The sequence below is a fragment of the Trachinotus anak genome, unplaced genomic scaffold (assembly GCF_046630095.1).
Source record: "Trachinotus anak isolate AG129_WGS33_773 ecotype Australia unplaced genomic scaffold, CSIRO_AGI_Tana_v1 ptg000004l, whole genome shotgun sequence".
NCBI classification, from domain to species: domain Eukaryota; kingdom Metazoa; phylum Chordata; class Actinopteri; order Carangiformes; family Carangidae; genus Trachinotus; species Trachinotus anak.
Genome location: NW_027273855.1, coordinates 18633447 through 18652924, shown reverse-complemented (window position 1 = coordinate 18652924; position 19478 = coordinate 18633447). Strand labels below are relative to the sequence as shown.

The following is a 19478-nucleotide window of genomic DNA, read 5'->3' as shown; positions in this document are numbered from 1 at the left end:
ATTATGCAGTGGTTAGGGATTAGGCTTTCACAGATGCAAATAAGTTGGATTGCCCAAGAAATTTCATTTGTAGTTTGTCCACTCTGAATGGTTTAAATCACAGATAGGCTGGTTCCCTCTTTGCCATCCTCCTACTCCCTCCTCTCATCTCATTCTGGTGACGCATTGATGCAGATGACAGTAATGATGGGGTTTGGATAGCCTCGGCTGTAACCTCTCACCTTGAAAATGCTTGACATACTGCATAGCTATTCCTGGAGTTTTCTCCTGTAATGCCTTGTGTGTATGCAAGTGTGAAAGTGGGAGAGAGGGACACTGAGATTGAGAGTGTCTTAATTCCATGTCTGCTAACACTTTGCTGCTTGCACATCCCTAATCCGCCTGGCCTGTTAAAAAGGTGCCGCACCTCCTCGGGGGGCTGCAGAGCACACCTTACTTCCTCAAGATCCATTCCTCCATCTGTCCTCTCTCCCCCATTTGCACTTCAGCTGCACCAAAAGACTCTCTGACAGTATTTTATTCTGAGAAGAGGCACAGACTGTTTCATCCTTTGTCAAGGTCTCAGAGGAAGAAAAACCATCACTAATAGCAGCCATGAATGGCACAGAAGGACCCAACTTTTACGTCCCCATGTCTAACAAGACTGGGCTGGTTCGCAGCCCGTTTGAGTACCCGCAGTACTACCTGGCCGAGCCCTGGAAGTACTCGCTTGTGGCTGCGTACATGCTGTTCCTCATCATCACTGCCTTCCCCATCAACTTCCTCACCCTCTATGTCACTGTCAAACACAAAAAGCTGAGGACCCCTCTGAACTACGTACTGCTCAACCTGGCGGTGGCCGACCTCTTCATGGTTGTTGGGGGCTTCACAGTCACTCTCTACACAGCCCTGCATGGATATTTCATCTTAGGGGTCACCGGCTGCAACATTGAAGGATTCTTCGCCACCTTAGGAGGTAAGAGAGAGAACGTGAACTGGGGCATAGATTCACATGTGTGCTATATTTTTTTTATTCTGATGTTGATAAATGTAAATGTTATCCTTTGTGTGTCTCTTTCATAATTGAAAGTATTTTTTAAAACATTTAGAAATTTTGTAAAAATCCAAAATACCTTAATTAATATCAGGTGAAAATGCATGTGCTTTCTGTAATTATTTTATTTTATGTCTTAGGGGAGATTGCACTCTGGTCTCTTGTGGTTTTGGCTATTGAGCGCTACATTGTGGTCTGTAAGCCAATGACCAACTTCCGCTTTGGAGAAAAACATGCCATCGCTGGCCTGGGATTCACGTGGATCATGGCCCTGACCTGTGCTGCACCTCCTCTGTTTGGATGGTCCCGGTACAGTATGTTTCAGTGTATAGACTGTGCTAGCCAGACTTTTATATATTGAACTAATCATTTACACAATAAGAGCACCATTAGAGATTATTTTTATTTACTCGTACCACACTTACTGAAAGACACGTACTGTATGTAGTAACAAATATTGGGTGTGATAGTGTTGATGGAAAATCTTGGATTATTATTATGTGTGGATGCAGGTACATCCCAGAGGGAATGCAGTGTTCCTGTGGGATTGACTACTACACTCCCAAGCCTGAGATCAACAACACCTCATTCGTCATCTATATGTTTGTCCTCCATTTCTCTATCCCCCTCTTCATCATTTTCTTCTGCTACAGTCGCCTGCTCTGCACTGTCCGAGCGGTAAGAACACCACTGTCGGATGTAATATTAATAATAGGGAATTGATACCTTGTTTATCCCTATAGATACATTCTTTTTTTTTCTTTTTACCTTTCTCCACTCCACAGGGAGGTTAGAGCATCACAGAGCAGAGTCTCTGGAGATGTGAGGGATTTAATGGCTCAAGGACACTTCAGGAGGGCAGATTGTTGCCAGCATGGCAGCTTATACCCAGGTCCTCAAGCTGAAGGGCAGTCTGCCTGCTCACTGTGTCATCCTGATGCCCTCATTAATAATAGCATAGCTGCATTGATAATGTCTTAGCAGTCATAAATAGTTTTTTAAAAAAAAGCTTATTATTATTATTATTTCTTGACACGTAAATTACAGATATATTTAGATTGGGGAGTTTGACTTAACGATGAATATCAAGCTGTTCGTTTTTCTGCTTAGTTTGAACAGCATGAGAAAACATAACTAACACACGGTAGATTTGGATGTTTTCTACTGTTGATCTGTTGCTTAAAAGACCTGTCTGTCAATTTGGTAGTCTAATCCTGTGTATTTTTTTTTTCATTCTAAGTAGATTGACCCTCTGTTTATATTTGCATCACAGATGAGTCCTTTCATAAGTTAATAAGCTGTATCTGTCTGTGCTCAGGCTGCGGCCCAGCAGCAGGAGTCTGAAACCACCCAGAGAGCCGAGAAAGAAGTGACACGTATGGTCATTGTCATGGTGATCTCCTTCCTGGTCTGCTGGGTGCCCTATGCCAGCGTGGCTTGGTACATCTTTGCCAATCAGGGAGCTGAGTTTGGCCCTGTATTCATGACTGCTCCAGCCTTCTTCGCCAAGAGTGCTGCTCTGTACAACCCAGTCATCTACATTCTGCTAAACAGACAGGCAAGTGAAGCAAATATCCTGGTTAGGTTATTCTTTCTAGCTAAATACATACTCAAGTACTGAACTGTAAATTCTGGGGTACTTGTACTTTACCCAAGTGTTCCATTTTATGCCGCTTCATACGTCCACTTCACAACATTGAAGAGGCAAATATTGTGCTTCTTACCCCACTACTACCAGTACACTGACAGCTGTAGTAACTTTTCAGGTTAACATTTTACATAAAAAATGTATAATATGCTCGTAAAAGAAAATACCTTGTTAAAGATTAAATCAGTGGCTCTCAACCTTTTTTGGGTTGTGACCCGCTACTAAAAAAGCAGTGAGTTGTTCGGAGTTCCACCAAAAAAAAAAAAAACAAGGCACAAAAAATGAATATATTTTGTTTCTTAGCATTTAAAAAAAACTTTTTTGCACCCCATTCATTATTTCATGACCCTGTCAGGTTTTTTGTGACCGCTACTTTGGGAATCAGTGGCCTAAACCACTTAATTCTACCTAAAGTAGTAAAAATAGATCCACCTGGAGCAGCTGTAACAGTAAAATACTGCTAATACATTGTTACAGTCAGTATAATCAGTATTTGACAGTCTAATAATTTAATGAAATATTAGATCAGTCACAGGGGAGATTTTCTATGTAACAAGTACTTTTTCTTTTAAAACTTTAAGTACAATTTATTTATAATATTGCTGTATTTATACTTGAGTAGGATTTTGAATACAGGACTTTAACTTGTAGTTGTTTTGACAATGCACTGGTCCTTTTACTTATGTAAGGGATCTGAATGCTTCTTCCACCCCTGAGTGAAGCTGTAACATAAATGTGATTCAGATCTTCTTCTTCTTTTTGGCCTCCAGTTCAGAAACTGCATGATCACCACGGTGTGCTGCGGAAAGAACCCGTTTGGAGACGATGAAGCCGCTGTCTCCAAAACCCAGACTTCATCTGTATCTTCCAGCCAGGTGGCTCCCGCTTGACCTGCCCCCACCCCCCTGGCTCCTCCTCTTTGAAGTCCCATCTGTCCCTGCACACCTAGGGACCCTCTACCGCCAAGCACCACTATGTTCTATTGGCCAATCCTCTTGACTTACCTCTCCATGTGTCTTCACTGCAGCGGCACAACCGCACCTTTGGTGGGACTGACCTACTCAAGAGCCAGCATGTGTGTTCTCAATCCATTTAATCATGGAAAGTGTTCAGCTGGCTTTACAGAGTTTAACCCGGCATCAAGGGAGTGTTGTCCATGTGATGATCCAACTGAACACATTCCAAGTCCCCACTGCCCCCAAAACACATAATAGGCGAAAATCTAATTCTGCAAACCACACCGTATGATTTCGTCCACATCAAATCTTGTTGAAGTGATTGTTGCAGCTATATAGCCCCCAAAAATACTAAATGCGCTTTGAACAATCAAATTTATGAATACTTAGTTGAAATTAGTAATGAATTTGTTTAGATATCTCATGGGTTTTTAAGGCATCAGACAGGGCTGTCCTCCGGTCTCTCTGTCTCTCTTCTTGTCTTTACAGTGAAGAAGCTGAGGTGGTTTGTTTACTCTTGGCATCGACTGAGACATGAGTGTAAACAGATGGACCTGAGAAGGTGCCTCCTGCAGGAAACTGGGTGTGTGTGTGTGTGTGTGTGTGTGTGTGTGTGTGTGTGGTGCATGTTTATGTATTTAATGGATGTCAGAATGTCAGTGTGTGTATTAAAGAGATACAGGGTTGATATTTGGGGATATTATTTTGATCATTGTTTAAAGGCTAGCATCTTGTGGAAGTTGTTCTGTGTCCTGCAATAAAAACAAAGCTGAATGTCTCCATGACTTTTCCCTTACCCGCTCCATCATGAGAACATTTACAAGGCTTCCTGACATGTTCCAGATGCTGGTTTGTGGGCTGTTGGGTGGAAGGCCAAATCTTAATGGTTTTCAAATGTTAAAATTCACTTTGCTGAAATGCATTTAGAAATGAAGCACTTTGAGACGTACTACAATAAATGTTGTCATCATTAGACACTTTAAAATCCTAAATACTGTAATTTATTTCACAAACTCTGACAAGTCATTTGGCATCACAAATACAGTCTCTCTTCAGATTATATTGAGCTCACATTTTTTTTTTCCATAAATGTAAATTTCCCTCTTTTAAATTGGTCATAATCCAACATGATATTCACTCATTTACAAGCACACTGATCAACAATTCTATACTGATGCAGCTCTTCCCAGTGAACTACATAACATTTGATTTCATTTATTTCAGTCATTTATATTCCACTCTCCACTCCCCCTCAACCCATCATCAACCTGCAAAGCACAATGGGACGTATTGTTCGGAGCACCGATGGGAGCAAGTCGCCCATCTTCACCACTCACACCTGAGAACATTGCAGGCTTTAGGAGATGGGAGGAGTTTATCACGCTCCTTCCTACTCATCCTGATGAACAGGCCACTTGAAAGCATTATAACACATCTATAAATATTGCTATGGACATTATAATACAGTACAGTGCATCATTGGCTCGTTCCCTTCAGATAAGGGTTCAGTGCGTTAAAGACTGCCACCAGGGCTTACTGTAGCTCCCAGCAACTGTAAAGACATCCACAAAAAAAGAGCCCCTCATCTCCTACACATTCCCTCTAAAGCATAGCTGAATTCTGTCCATGTCATGGGGAAAGATTTGGGAACATTTCTTGCCGTTCCCCAGATGACAGGAGGAACACCTCGCAAAATGTGTAACGCCTGAGAAGCAGGTTTAAGTCCTTTGCTCTGCCACTTTTCACGCTTGTTAGAGTCTGCGGGAATAACAATGACACTTAAGAAGGCTAACTCCACAGTGGCTCGACGTTCCCAAGTAACCATGTGGGTGGGAGAAAGGCAGCTGTCAGTAAGGAGAAAGAGGTGGCTTGCAGAAGAGACTGGCAGGTTCAGGCTTCACTGCAGCACTCGTAGATGTTGTCCTCCACAAGGGCAATGACCTGCTCGAACTTGTGGTGCAGCTGAGTGCGCCGTGCGGTGGGGTTAGACTCCAGAGCGTTCACCACCTGGAGGGCGGGGGGGCAGAAAAGAAAAACACAACAAAGATGACTTTCAGTGGCTGTCAAGCATTCATGCATCTGTCTATCTGGGAGAGAGGGAGGAAAATCAGCCACCTGCCTGGACATAGAAAGTTGAGCGAGAGCGAAGGGGAGAGCAGCAGTGGAGCGAGTGAAGTGCTTCAGCCTCTTCTCCTGCCTTCATGCATGCCTCCACACCACAAAAGCCTTTGCACTTCACATATTTACAAAACCCACATCTGCTCTGTTTTTCATGCCCAATAGTTGTCACCGTGTCAGTGGGATTTATGGGCTCTTAGCGGCAGTGTGCTACCAGGCAGAGCGAACTGAGCTGGGGCGAGAGAAAAGGCAATCAGGGGCCATTCACAGAGCTCTGTGAATCAGAGCCTAAGCCCCTGGCCCACGTCACTACGGTAGCATGACAGTGGAAAGCAGCTAAACTGTATTATCATGAGGGTGCTCCATTAAGGCACAGTCACCACTGACTAAGCCTCTCCAGAGAATAGGCACATCAGTAAGGAAACATGGGGGAGGACAGCAAGGGCTGGAAGAGGGCTAGTTCAAAGCGAAACAAGCGATATGAAGCTGCAACTTAACACTGTCATTAAGCAGATAGAGGTGGTGGATAAAGAGAAGGTAAACAGCATGTTGTTTGCTTAAAGTGAAAGGTATATGTGGGCTGGAAGGGAGGATTGGACACATTGAATAGTGGCTGCTGCTCGGGAGATAGTGCACCTCTGATTGTTTCTGGTCTAAAAACATTTAACAAAAGAAAAAACAGCTCATTTAGTGTGGATATTCAAAGCATATTTGGTTATTTGAGTGACAAGATGTGAGTCTGTTTACAGTCTGATACATCTCTTAGCATGCCCATGATACGTCACGCTCTGATACCCATCTGCGAAACTTTATACAGCAAAAGGAGTTGACTGAGGTGTTGTGGCTGCAGAAAAAGGCCGGTTTAAACACGGGTTACATCTAATCTCAATCTAACATCAGGAAGACAGAGACGTAACGTGAGAATCTCTTACCTGGTTTCTGTATCTTTTGGCATATTTGTAGATTTCTGTCAAGGCCAGGTTGGTGTTGAATTCGTTTCTGTATTTCTGCATTACGGAAAACAGCATTACTTAAGATTAAATTCCAAAATAAATCTTGCATGTTATTGCAGGCCAGGTGGTTGTTAACACACACAGGTACATTCTGAACACTTTACTCACTCGAGACTCCTCGGCCAGGTGAGCATTCATCTCCTGCTCACTGAGAGGTGCCATTTCCTGTATCTGCTGGTAGTAGCACTGCACTCTTTTCTTGTACTCAGGGATCTCCTTGGCATACAGCAGCTTGTTGGTAGGGGAGTCCTGGAAGAAAAAACACATATGCACACACATATTTCAGTCCGGACACCCATGTCAGAGTTTTAACTAATATTAGTTTGGCATGGTGCGGCTCATGTGATGCCCTGGAAAAAATCTGAACAAGCTTGGTACAGACGTTCTCTGAGCTCGCAGAGCCTTTGGCAGAGCCTGAGATATAAAAATGAAAACATAAAAAGGAAATTTCACAATTCACAAACAGCTAAATGCTAATAGAGGCTGGAGTTGAAGACTGAATGTGAGACAGGTCATGGATATACATGATAGGAGAATGTATGTAACTACTGCAGGACTATAAGATTATCCAAAGCTCCATATATGGCACAACTTCAACTTTTAGGGTTAATTAAAATGTATTATTATTGACCTCAGTAGTCTTAGATGAAAAGGTTTGTGCATTTGTACATTGTTTGGTTGCAATCAGGCCCTAATCAAGTTCACTTATCAAGTACAGGTACTCGTACTTTTATTCTAATTTTATGCCACTTTTTCGTCCCACATGAACATTTCAGAGGCAAATATTCTACTTTCAATTCACCACACTAACCTGAAAGCTACAGTCACTGCTTACTTCAGAATTCACTTAAAAATGTATGATCATCCAAACAATATGATGGATTGTTATTATATCATATACATTATTATTATGTGAAGGAGTTAAATCAAGCTTCACTTTAGCAAGCTAACATATTAAAATGCTACTTCTATGTTAATGCTTCAGTGACAATACTCCTATAACACAATACATACAATAAACATGCCCAATTACATAACTCCTCCACTGAAAGGGGACATTCTACCCAACAGGTACCTTTACTTTTGATACATTAGGTACATTCAGCTGATAATACTTTTTGTATGCTTGTAGCTGGGTATTTCTACAGGGTGATATTACTACTAGTATTTCTTCCATCACTGGTGCTATTGTCCCAATAAGGAGCTGTTCAGTTACACTGGATGTTATTTGTTAATTAGCCAATCTAAACTAGCCTAAAATGAGACAATAGAGGGAGGGAACAGTTTCCTTTCCACACAACAGGAGACTCAAAAAAGTCAGCGCTGAAGAGGGAACATTCCAGTGTAAACAATACTTCTTCATACCCCTGCCACTCTCTCCACAATCACTTCAGGCTCGCGCACTAATGCCTATTCAAGCAGGAAGAAAAGTAGCGGGGCTAAGAGGTTGTGGGCACATTCAGGTTTAAGTGGTGACTACTGTTGCGAGTGAGTGTGCGTGGGTCTTTGTGCTGTGTGTGAGCATGAGGGGAAGGGACAGAGAGAAAGTAGGGCAGGGAAAAAGAGGAGGTAAAAGAGACGGGCAGCCTCAGCTTTCAGCGTCACTGAATGTGCTTACAGCGCACCTTAATATTTCAATGTGTCATGAGTTATTTGTGTCACCTAATGTGTGTTTGTTTGTGTGTGAGCGTGTTTGTGTGTGTTAAAGGTGCCGGGGGACTGACGGGCTGCGGCCACAGTCGCTCCTTCTGATCGGGAACCCTCTCTCTTCCTGTCCACAAGATCACTTCCTGCTGTTCGCCCATCTGCCTGGTAACCCCCCTGTGACCCCGTGGCCCTCCATGTCTGCATCTCGCCAGATAAGAGGGTTTCCGTGGAAACAGCGAGCGTTGCTGAGTTTCCTACCCCTCTTTCTCACCCCTGCTGTGCCCCTGCTAATCCAGACCCTGTACCCTTCACTGTCCTGTCCCGAGGCCATCACACACACACTCATACACATGGACAAACAAGCGACTGTAAACACTGTGTAATGTGTCATGTCAGTCTCCTTGACCTACAGGAGAAAATGTGGCCATATCCTTAAACCTGGTAACTCCATAATGCTGTACTTGCACAGCCAGATGCGACATGTTGATGAGGAGGCTGCAGACACTGGTTTTATGCCTGTATATCCATGGGTATATATCTGCCTGCATATACGTGTGAGTGCATTGGCTTTGGTACTGAAGTGAAGTTTATAAATCAGAGTGTTTCTCAGTGAAAGCATTATTTGATGAGTCCTCGACTTCCTCCAGGGAGGAAGCCAGTCAGAGAGAGACAGGAAGCAGAGCGTGCTCAGGGTCACGGTGTCTGAGGGATGAGACGGATTTGTGAGCAGTGAGGACATTGAAATGCAAGCACACACACGCGCGCGCACACACACACACACACACACACACACGGACAGACAGACATACGCACGCTTGAACACACACACACACACACACACACACACACACACACACACACACACACACACATTGCACAAAAAGAGATCCCTGGTGCTCATGACCTTGGATCAGCAGACTGGGCTGAAATAACATGAGCAGAGGTAGATGGAGCTGACAGTCTGAAGGCTTTGGGATGAGGGTTCAGGGGGACTTGGGAGGTGTGTGTGTCTTTGTGTGTGTGTGTGTGTGTGTGTGTGTGTGTGTGTGTTAGATAGATATAAATGTTGACAGGCAGAAAGACAGACAGATGAATAGCCGGATATACAACCATGATTTAATCATGTATTTAATCAGTAATCAGGTAGATATGATAAAAAGTTACATTTTGATAGATCATAGGTTTTCAAGTGGTGAGACGAGCGTCCCCTCAGGGGGCAAGGGAGGCAGATTAACAGCTAGATACATGTTGAATGAACATCCATTAATCTGTTATAAATCATAAATCATAAGTCATAAAACTAAGATGCTCTTTATGACTCCTGCCAGAGAATCTTCATGTTTTTAAGTTTGTCTGTACATTGCAAACGGGAGCAACTAATAGCTAAATTACCATAGTTTTAATGTGCCATTTTGCCAAAATATAACAAATATAGGCTAATAAAAAAGAGGCTCCAAAATCATAGGAAGACAAAGAATCATAAGTGTCTAAATTCTTTACTCGGTTCACGGAGAGAGACTTTGAAAACTCTTACATTGATAGGTAGATAGACAGACTCACCTTCCCTAGCTGCAGGTCAGAGATGGAGCAGGCGTCTATGAAAGCCTGGGCAATGACAGACAGACAGGCGTCCATGTGATCCGTCTTATCAATGTCAAACACAAACTGAGGATTCTTCAGGATGTTCACCCAGAAACGCAGAGGTAAACTGGAAGGAAGGAGGAGATAAGCATTTAAAGTCGTGCACTTGCACAGTGAGGTGACCATAGGGGACTTTAATCATAGAGTTAGCTCATCTACCTGTTGGTTTTCCAGATGTGCAGGGTGTCTGGGTCTGTGATGCCCCGTTTGTCAGCCTGTTCCTCCAGGAAGTCAAAGAAATATTTGACAGCCAGAGGGGGCTGATCCGGAGGGATGCTAAGGATGGCCTGAAAGAGGTCATCCAAGAACTTCTGAAGAGTTCCCTGTGGAGGAAAAGAAAAAAAGGCGGCTCATAAATACGCAGAGACATGGTTTCATGTCATGTGATGGAATTTCTAGTCGGCTCCTGAGGCTAATATGGGTGATAAAAACAAGAAATGGAACGATGACATAGATATCGGGCTATAACTGAAGTCTGTTTGAGGTGCTGGCAACACAAGCAGTCTCTTGTTTCTGGTTACCTTGGTAGACAGCAGGCGTGTCAGGTAGATTTCAGGCAGGACTTTCTTGCGGTGGCTCTGTCTATGCGATTTCTTGGTCTCCATTAGGTCATCATGAGGTAGGACCTGGAACACAACAGAGACCAAAGGTCAACATACAGCACACAGGTTGAAGCAATATGCCAAATGAATGCTCCATTGTCTCTGCTGTCTCAGTTGCCAGAGGGGAATTTTCTGTTTCATGCATTAGACACATGATCCAGAAATCACATCAGGGTATTTTGCGCACTGAATAATATACAGAATTGAGGAAGTGATGGTAGTTGGGAAATTTTTAAAGATTTTTTGCTGTGTAGGGGATCATGTCTCTGACTTGCTCATACAGGTATAAATAGGGGTAGGGGAATAGAAAAAGCAGCCAAATTCTACCTACTTGTGTCAAAAAAGGACTACAGAGGTGTCCTGTAAAACTAACTATTCACCCGGCAAATTGTGTTCCAAGGAACTCATTATTCTAAAGTCAAAGGGCCCATATCTTGGCTGACGTTTATAAAAGAGCTTAAGAAGCATTAGGGCTGTCATGTCCTCTCAGCAGCTTTCCTTTTCACCTCTGTTCACCCCCATTCTCTCTGTTGTCAGGCCTGCTCCTGGCTGACTAGCACTGGCACACACAGGAAAAGCTCTGGCAATAAACTCTGAGACCACTTCAGGAAACATTCTGATTACCTATAAGGGGATACTCACCAAATGTACATACTTCTCTGTATCCAGATCTTTGACTAAGGAGAAAGAGACAAAAAAAGAAACACGCAGCATGAAACAATGTGCAATCAGCAAGTTGGAGACCTGCGAGAATGAGAGGAGACAGGAGGAGGGAGCACAGAGGAGTGTGACAGATAGAGGGGAGAGAGAAAAAAAAATCAAGAGGGAGATTGACAGGAGAGCAGGGGAGATAGAGTACATGCGAGAGGAGAAAGTGATTAAGGTGGACTGTGGGCTGGTAGGGGAGGGGAGCTGTCTGAGAGAATGAAAAAGAAAGATTACGAGTGAAAGGAGAGAGAAAGGAGAGAGATTAGGGGAGACAGACACACAGAGTCTGTGATTGGTTCTGGAGCCGGTGTAATGAGATGGTAATGCTTGGCCAACGCTGGGAAGTAGCATTAAACCTTGCTAGTCTATATATAGGTCTAAACACAAACACACTCATACACATGAGCAGTTATGAGGACGTATGTAGACACATATCCAAACACAAGCCCAAATACAGACACAAACACAAGCAAATACAGTAAATTACTGTAGACACACACACACACACACACATATATATATACACAACAAAAACAAAGAGCATTTGTGCAACACACACACAAACACACACATGTGAGGGTGAGTGTATTCTCATTACAGGCTGCACTGCCAGAGATGCTCCTGCCCAGCGGGCCTCAGTCCAGACCCTCAACACTGATCACAGGCAGGCAGGACAGTGTTTTATATTAGCCAGGGAGCACTACAGTCTCATAACACCCCCTTGATGCTTTGAAGCCAAAGCCAGGTTTGGTCCACATAAGCCTATTTTTGGCCGAGTATAAATGAGAGGAGAGGCTTTGATGGACAGAGCCTGAGCAGAGCTGAGCTGTGGTCTGGTACTGATTATGTAAGGTAGACCCTAGACAACAAATGGACAAGCCCATTAAAGGCTGTATGTAAACTCATCTGTCAACAGGCAGAGCAGTCATCATATTCCGGCTTGAGGCTGGACAATGGGCCAACTTGTCGCATTTTTTCCCAGGAGCTGACATTTGTTAATGGAATACATCTATAACTCGGAAAAGGAGCAGTAGCGTAACTCCTGCGTGAAGCTGGAGAGTATGTGTTGTGATTTATTAGGTGCAAGTGTGTTTAGATGGCTGGTGTGTCTTTTGGGGATGGGAGGGTGTGTGGTTTCATGCGTGTTTACATGAGCGTGTCGTGTTCTCGTGATCAACTGAGCATGTGCTGTTTCCTGTGATCGAGTGAGTGCGTGTATTTATCCAAGCACGGCTGAGTGTGGGTGACAAAGCGACACAGGGTGGGTGTGTTTGAAGGTGACGTACCTCTCCCCAGGGTGTTCTCTTTGTTGTCCTTCATGCTCATGGCCAGTGATGCCCCCTCTGGGATCTGTGAAGGGAGAGAAGAAGGAGGAGGGAGGGAGGGAGGAAAGACAAGGAGAGGACAGAGGGCAAGGGGTCAGGGGTGAGCCGGGGTGCACTAGAACAGCGTCATTAAGCATGCCCTCCAGGGGAGTGTGGTGCTGAGAGGTGCATATGTTTGTGTGTCTGCCTGTGTTGGCCTTGCGTGCATCTACACTGGTGGCAAGTCTGCGGGAGCCTGGCTGGCCCATTAAAGTCAGCCCGTGGTGAAATGGATTGAACAGCCTTGCCAGTGAACTGTGACTGTTAGTACACGCTGCAGCTCGCTGCTTTCACAGCTCTGTCCCCATGGCTCAGCAAAAACTAAACAGAACACTTAACAAGTACAGGTAACAGGTCAAAGGTCGAGCCACACTGAAGGTCTGTGTACTCACGCACAAATAAACGTAGACATAAGCAAACACACACACACTTAAAAACATTCTTAATGGGAAACCAGTATAGTTTACTTGTTCTGTGGTTATTTTAAGTTGTAGGCATGGCTAGAGAGAGGTGAGAGCAAAAAAAAGCTTTTTATAAACTTCATAAATGTTCAAAATGACTTTTAAATATTTACAATACATTTATTGCATTTGTGAGTAATTATCATTTAATTACCTGTAATATTGTATAACAAAATTGAATGATATCACTTTAATTAATGTATATGCAAGTAAACATTCATGAAATAATGAATATGTATGTGCATTATTATAATATTATAAAAGTATATTCATTATTAAGTTTACACACTGTAGTATTGTAGTGAATGACAATAAACAGTTAAAGTATTTTAAATAATTTAAATGCTCTAAGGGCTCAGATAATATCAGTTATTATTATCATCAACGATGTGTTAATTACTGGACAAATACTTTTAGATAATTTATAAGTCACTGGTTTAATTATTTATTTAAGTATATAGATACAAATCTTAAATTTAAACTTCCATTATTGATGACTTATTTGGATGGACAAACAGCTTCACATGATGTGTGAACTTTTCTTTCTGGCATAACCCTTCCATGAAATTGCTCTGATCACCGATTAAATCACATTCATAAATAATGTACTGTTAATCAATGAGTACCTAATTTAAAAAGTAAAATTTTTTTAAATTAATTTGTTAGAAATTACAAATTTAATAATTAAATATTTCCTACTTATTGACAAAATTACACAAAAAACACACTGTATATTGAACTATATGTCTTTCAGACTCTTCATAATAACAGTTTGAATACAGCAGCTATGCTGCCATAAAGTACCAATACAAGAATGTATAAATGTATTGCAGAGTAACACCCCACCACCCCATAAAGAGCCTGTGACACCATTTACACACACATACACACCTGGTAATGGAAGACTGTGTTGAGCTTCTTTCTGCCATCCTCCATCACTGAGGAGTTATCCAGGTCCTGCAGAAGTTTACTGTTGCTACCAGAGTCAAACCACTCTGGAGGAAAGACAGAGACGGGAGAAGGGAGGAAAGTGTTGTTAGACAATTTCATCCTAAATTTGGAAAAGAATATATATGAGACAGAGGGCAGCCCTGCTCTAAATTTGCGTGTCACGACCTGTGGAAATATTCTCGGGCCATTAATCAAATCAGCTCTGCAGGCTCCACAGCTTTTGAAAGCAATAACTCTTTGTGATTATGACTGTACACTCTCCTCGATGCATTCTGTCATTTATTATATTGCAGCCTCAGGTTAGTTGAGCTTCATGAGAGGAACTGACCTTTTGCAAAGGAGATTACTATATCTTGGAGGGTTGGGAAGGGGAGAGGATGAAAATAATCAGAGAAAATGTGCTCTTACCCAGGTCTACATCCTCAGCTCGGGGCCACTGGGAGAATGGCAGGTTTTTATAAAAGGCTTCTATGATTTTTTCCTTCACCTGGCAGATCGTGTCTGTGTTCATGACCCTGACGGACAGCGAGTCCATGCCACAGCCCTGGAAGGACACGTTGATGTTCTGGAAAGGCAAACACAGAGAAATATATTTCATACCATGAAAAAATGTGTAAGTTTTGAATTTCAGTATGACTGAAACTTTCTAGCAGTGAGTTTGATTGCACATGTAAGTCTGGCATTGACCTTTGAGGACTGCTGAGCAAAACTGAAAGATGTGGAGGATGAATATGAGGTGAGGTATCAGACCTGTGGCTTGGCCTCAATATTCTCGCGGAGAAGCCACTCCTCGTTGAGGGTGTAGCGGGCCTTCCCTGTGATGGCGTCTATAGATCCCTTGTTGATCTGCTGCTTGATTGCACACAGCAGCAGGAAGAAAGGTTCACCCACTGTCTCCTGAAGAATGTGAAAGGTGGAGTCAAAAATCAGATTTGTTTACCACTTTTTTATTCCAATCCTTCTGGTTACTTTGTTGAGCCTCCCTCGTTTCCAACCTCACCTTGAGGTAGCTGTACATGCAGATGGACATCCAGTTGGTCAGCATTTTCTCCACGACAGACTCTGTGCGGCGCAGCATCAGTTTGGGGTTCTTTGAAGCCGAAGCATCAATCAGGTCCACCAGCAGATCTTTCATAATACTGGTGTAGTACTCCAGTTTACCATGGAGGGCGATGGTGAGCAGAGACGCCAGGCTGCATCTGGAGGATGAGAAAACAGATTAGCAGAGGAGACAGATGAGCAAAACCATACTCTTTGCAAAGATGCCATGTCAGTGTGTGGTCAGTGGATGAAAAAAAAAAAAAAAACACATTACAGAAACAACAACAAGGCTCAGTCCTCCCCACGGCACCTGTGGCTGCAGAGCCAAATAAAGCGCTGATCTAATGCAGGGAGTGTCTGGGTGACTAAATCCAGAGGTGCAGGGGATTTCCCTAACAAAGCCCCTTTAATCCAGGAGAAAGAGGCTACATCAGTCACTTAGTGCTGACACTGTGCTGGCACAGGGATGTGGTCTTACCTCTGGAATTTCTCCCTGACTCCCACAGTGACTGGCTAGTTTAAGGAACCTAAGACCAGGGAAGCTACAGTGATAGATGACCAAATAAATGTGTTGTGCTGAACAGAGCAGCTGTAGATACAACCTGACAGCCTTGCATGAGAACTAAAAAATTCTTGTGTTAATCACTGAATAAATAATGACACCTATATAATGTAATCCCATGCAATACAGCAGCTTTACAAAAAAAAATATTCCTTGTTTTTTTCTGTTGAGACTACTTGGTTGTTAAAGGGATAAGGCTGTGATGTAGAATAGAGGTTCTCAAATTGGGGTCCAGGGACCCCCAGGAGTCCTTGAGGGGTTTTCTTGGGGCCCCCAGCAAAAGGGGAATAATTTATTTTCAGTATAAGTCCATCCATAATGAACACAATGGCAGAATACATGATGGTAAAGCAGAATGTGGAGATGAGGTGAACTGCACAGTTGGGTGCTAATTCTCTGTGGGTTCACAAGCAACACCTTTCACATTAAATACAATCACCTGATCCATTGTTAACATAAAAATGTCTGTTGTTGTAGCTTTAAAAACACCTCACAATATAATGCAATCCATTACAACGATACCACTGTGAACTACAAGCCCCAAAGTGACCACAGAACTGAATGAACCTCCTTCTAACATTCGTCACTCAGTGCTCAGTGCAATTAATTAAATTACAAAGATCTAGTGGCCTACAGTCAATCTGGATGGACGTTTTTTCTGTTGTTACCTTCTTTAAATGTCAAACATATACCAGTTGAAGCTGTTACCTGTCTCGTACTGCAAAGTCTTTCTGCTGCTCCAAGGCGTGGACAAAAGTGATCAGGAAGTGCTTGTTATTGAGAAGAGTGGAGAACAGGGTGATGCCTTCCTCAACATTAGGCCTTGTTGTGTTGGTGGCCTGATGACAGAAGGAGGGGTAAAGGGGGGTGGGTGTGAAACAGTTATTTCTCTGCGTGATTTCACCTAAACTGCATTACACACCTGCTGCGCCCTCCCTAATCTGTTTCGCCACCTCTCGTCTCGAGTGACCCATCTAGTGAACACTTCATCTTTCTATCACAGCTCTTCCTTCTGCTTCCTTGGGCACATCCCTCTCTGGTTCTCTCTACAGTATCTGTATCGCATGCTCTGGTCCCTGACTGTGTGTGATTGTCTCTAAATGTGCCGAGTCGGCTTAATGAGTATGGCCTATCTATGGGTGCGACTAAGCAGCAGTGTGATGGAGTCTTCCCTCTGGACTGCAGCCATATGGTGTGGTTTGCAGCCTGACAGAAGGAGAACAGGGGTGTCCATTAAGATAAATGCCCGCCTGTGAGATTTATTTGCTGTGACCTGGAAAACACTTCCTGGGAAGACAAAGTGGATCCAAGGCACTTCATCACCGTTAGACAGGCTCCCCCGGCTGCCGACCCAAAACTAGCACTGCAATCGTTACTTTCTCTCTTTCTAATGTGTGCACGCGCATACACACACACACACACACACACACGCAAGTGCTTTCACTTTCAGCATGCATTCACACAGAGGGTGTGTGACAGTGCACGTTGCGTCTCCCACTCTCTCTTTATAACGCTCACTCCAGTCTGCCCCTCCATTACACACACACAACAACAACAGCTAGAGATGGATTTCAATGAAAAGCACACTGTTTGGTTGTCCAAAAGCCAGTGGGAAGTGTGTCAACAACCCACAACTTCGTGGGCTGCGTGTTGTTTGACAAGCTGAAAATCACTCACTGGAAGCCACTGAATTACATGTATTAGTATTCACATATCCTCAGTCACACAATAGCATGAACGTGCACACAAACAGTATACAGTATACTGACATGCCCCACACTCATTATAACAACCACACAAAGGCAAAAAAGCACAATATGCCATTCTTTACTCCTCATCAACAACAAGCCCGCCGTGAAGCCTTTATAAGCCTTAGTGTGACCTTGTTGTGAAGCAAGGGAGCAGAAAAGCACCCAAATCAAGGCACTCTGGCAGAAGGAAGTGCAACCTAACCGAACATCCTAATGGCTTAACCCCTCACCTGCCAGTCCTGCAGCAGCGGGTGGGTCTCCGGCAGTGCTCGAGGACCCAAAGCATCATTCTCATAGACGGGCTGGACCAGACTCTTCTCATAATCTGAGCACATCTGAAACACACATAAACCATAAACACACACAGAAAACTGTGATACAAAGTTAGCTCTAGTGATAAACACAGGAAGATAGATAGACAGGGAAAACAAAAAGAGCTGGCCTTGAGACTTTGGTGGCGCATTTGCAGTCTGGAACCAAAGGGTAGAATTTTCCTTAAGAGGCCTTGAATAGGCCCTGACTGACCATGAAAAGGAAAGATGACACTGTGACACAAAACGACATGAGCCTTAATGGCTTTAGAGTCAAACTGACCCAGAGCCAAGAGGCAGCCTTTCAACGCAGTCTGTCATTTCAGGACAGCTACATTTGGCTTGTACTTTAACTGTGTCTAAGTCTGTCTAACACTGCTTTGTGTGTGTGTATATGTGTGTGTGTGTGTGTAATCTAAGACAACCAGAAGCTCATGTGGAAAAACAAGAAGGGCAGTGAGTGGAGTGTTTGCTGTCTTAGCAGAAAACTTAGCAGAGTCGATACCAAAGCAGCAAGGCCTGAATTTATGTTTCCCTCTATGCGACTTTTCAACACTCTCCCCACTCACTTCCTTCACAACCCAAAAACAGTGCTCAGTGTCCACTGCAACAAAGCAGTGAGACTGATTGCACAAGAGCATGTATACTTGCAAAACTGTGTGGGTGTGTGAGCTGAGTAAAGAGTGTGTTTTGAGAAATCAGGGGGGAAAGTTTCCTTGTCACAGTGCCCGCCATTGTTCTGTCTCCTTGAAAGTCCATGCCTGTGGTTGGAAGACAAAGCCTGCTGAGCTGTGTCTGTCTATACTGGTGGAAAAACACCCACCCACAGATAGGCCCACCGTCTACCTTTGGGGTGGATCACACATCAGAAAAATGCTTACCTATAGAGAACACATTAAATCTCCGGCAGGGTGCCATACTGAGATACACTTCGCTAGACGTCTACTGTATGTTTAAAAGTTCCAAGGTGAATTTTTATCCTGCATATTACAAGCGGTGGGGAAAAAAATGAAAACCCCCCATTGACAAAAATGGTATTGTTAGACTGCCAGTTCAAATCAGATAGTGGAGAAAAAAAAGGGTTTTCTCACCTTGGGGAAGAAAGTGCGTGTGACAAACTGTTTGTACTCCAAAAAGGGGATGCCCTGGCTGCGATTCAACTCCTTGGTTAGGTCTGTCATGTCTGTCTGCAGCTCTGCAAATCCTGAAAGGACAAAAAAACAACCGAAAGCTTATAAATCGTGGGATTGTTTTTAAACCACAGGGGTTTATTGCATCTGGCTGATCAAACTTAATTTGTTGCTAAGCAAAATTAATCAGAAATCTGTTCGCAGGCTAATGCAGTAACCACCAAATTCTCAGAGGCTGCTGTGGGACCTGAAAGAATCTGGCTGATTTCAGTGGAAGATATTTTAGATTAGACACAGAATAGCATCATTTAATTTCCTAGACCTGGTGTCATGTTCTGGTTCAGTACTAAATATACCAAACACTAATCCTCTGATCTTTTTCCTCTCTTTCTCTCTCTCTCTGCGAGATTGTGCAGCTCAGCACGGCATACAGACAAATATTTACCAAAGGACAAATCAGAGCAGCCAAATCCAGTCCGAGGCCCTCATCCAAAACATGTGTGCAGGCTGAGGTTTACATGCAGAAACAGTATCGCCATGT

The 19478-nt window shown here is 43.4% G+C and overlaps 2 protein-coding genes across 2 annotated transcripts in view; one reads left to right on the top strand and one right to left on the bottom strand.

Annotated features, from left to right (window-relative positions):
- Nucleotides 1-417: 417 nt before the first annotated feature.
- LOC139620770 (rhodopsin) lies at nt 418-4415 on the top strand. The gene is made up of 5 exons (XM_071476620.1): nt 418-955; nt 1174-1342; nt 1546-1711; nt 2352-2591; nt 3452-4415. The coding sequence occupies exons 1-5, from the start codon at nt 595-597 to the stop codon at nt 3569-3571; spliced, it is 1056 nt and encodes a 351-aa protein (XP_071332721.1). The 5' UTR covers nt 418-594; the 3' UTR covers nt 3572-4415.
- A 200-nt stretch (nt 4416-4615) lies between these two features.
- plxnd1 (plexin D1) overlaps nt 4616-19478 on the bottom strand; it is a 58988-nt gene continuing 44125 nt past the window's right edge. Inside the window, exons 22-36 of the mRNA XM_071476619.1 lie at nt 18899-19011; nt 17727-17831; nt 16454-16584; nt 15143-15341; nt 14893-15039; nt 14551-14707; nt 14083-14186; nt 12653-12716; nt 11301-11335; nt 10578-10682; nt 10216-10379; nt 9976-10123; nt 6877-7017; nt 6688-6762; nt 4616-5644 (exon numbers count right to left, since the gene is read on the bottom strand). Coding sequence (XP_071332720.1) covers nt 5528-5644; nt 6688-6762; nt 6877-7017; nt 9976-10123; nt 10216-10379; nt 10578-10682; nt 11301-11335; nt 12653-12716; nt 14083-14186; nt 14551-14707; nt 14893-15039; nt 15143-15341; nt 16454-16584; nt 17727-17831; nt 18899-19011 — 1805 coding nt within the window. The 3' untranslated portion in view covers nt 4616-5527. The remainder of the gene's footprint in view (nt 5645-6687; nt 6763-6876; nt 7018-9975; nt 10124-10215; nt 10380-10577; nt 10683-11300; nt 11336-12652; nt 12717-14082; nt 14187-14550; nt 14708-14892; nt 15040-15142; nt 15342-16453; nt 16585-17726; nt 17832-18898; nt 19012-19478) is intronic.

What these genes read in the sequence shown, in the direction of transcription:
- LOC139620770 (XM_071476620.1), top strand. Translation starts at nt 595, where the DNA reads ATGAATGGCACAGAAGGACCCAACTTTTACGTCCCCATGTCTAACAAG. An exon ending in CCTCTGTTTGGATGGTCCCG is followed by an intron (nt 1,343 to 1,545) that starts GTACAGTATGTT and finishes GTGTGGATGCAG; the next exon opens with GTACATCCCAGAGGGAATGC. An exon ending in ACATTCTGCTAAACAGACAG is followed by an intron (nt 2,592 to 3,451) that starts GCAAGTGAAGCA and finishes TTTGGCCTCCAG; the next exon opens with TTCAGAAACTGCATGATCAC.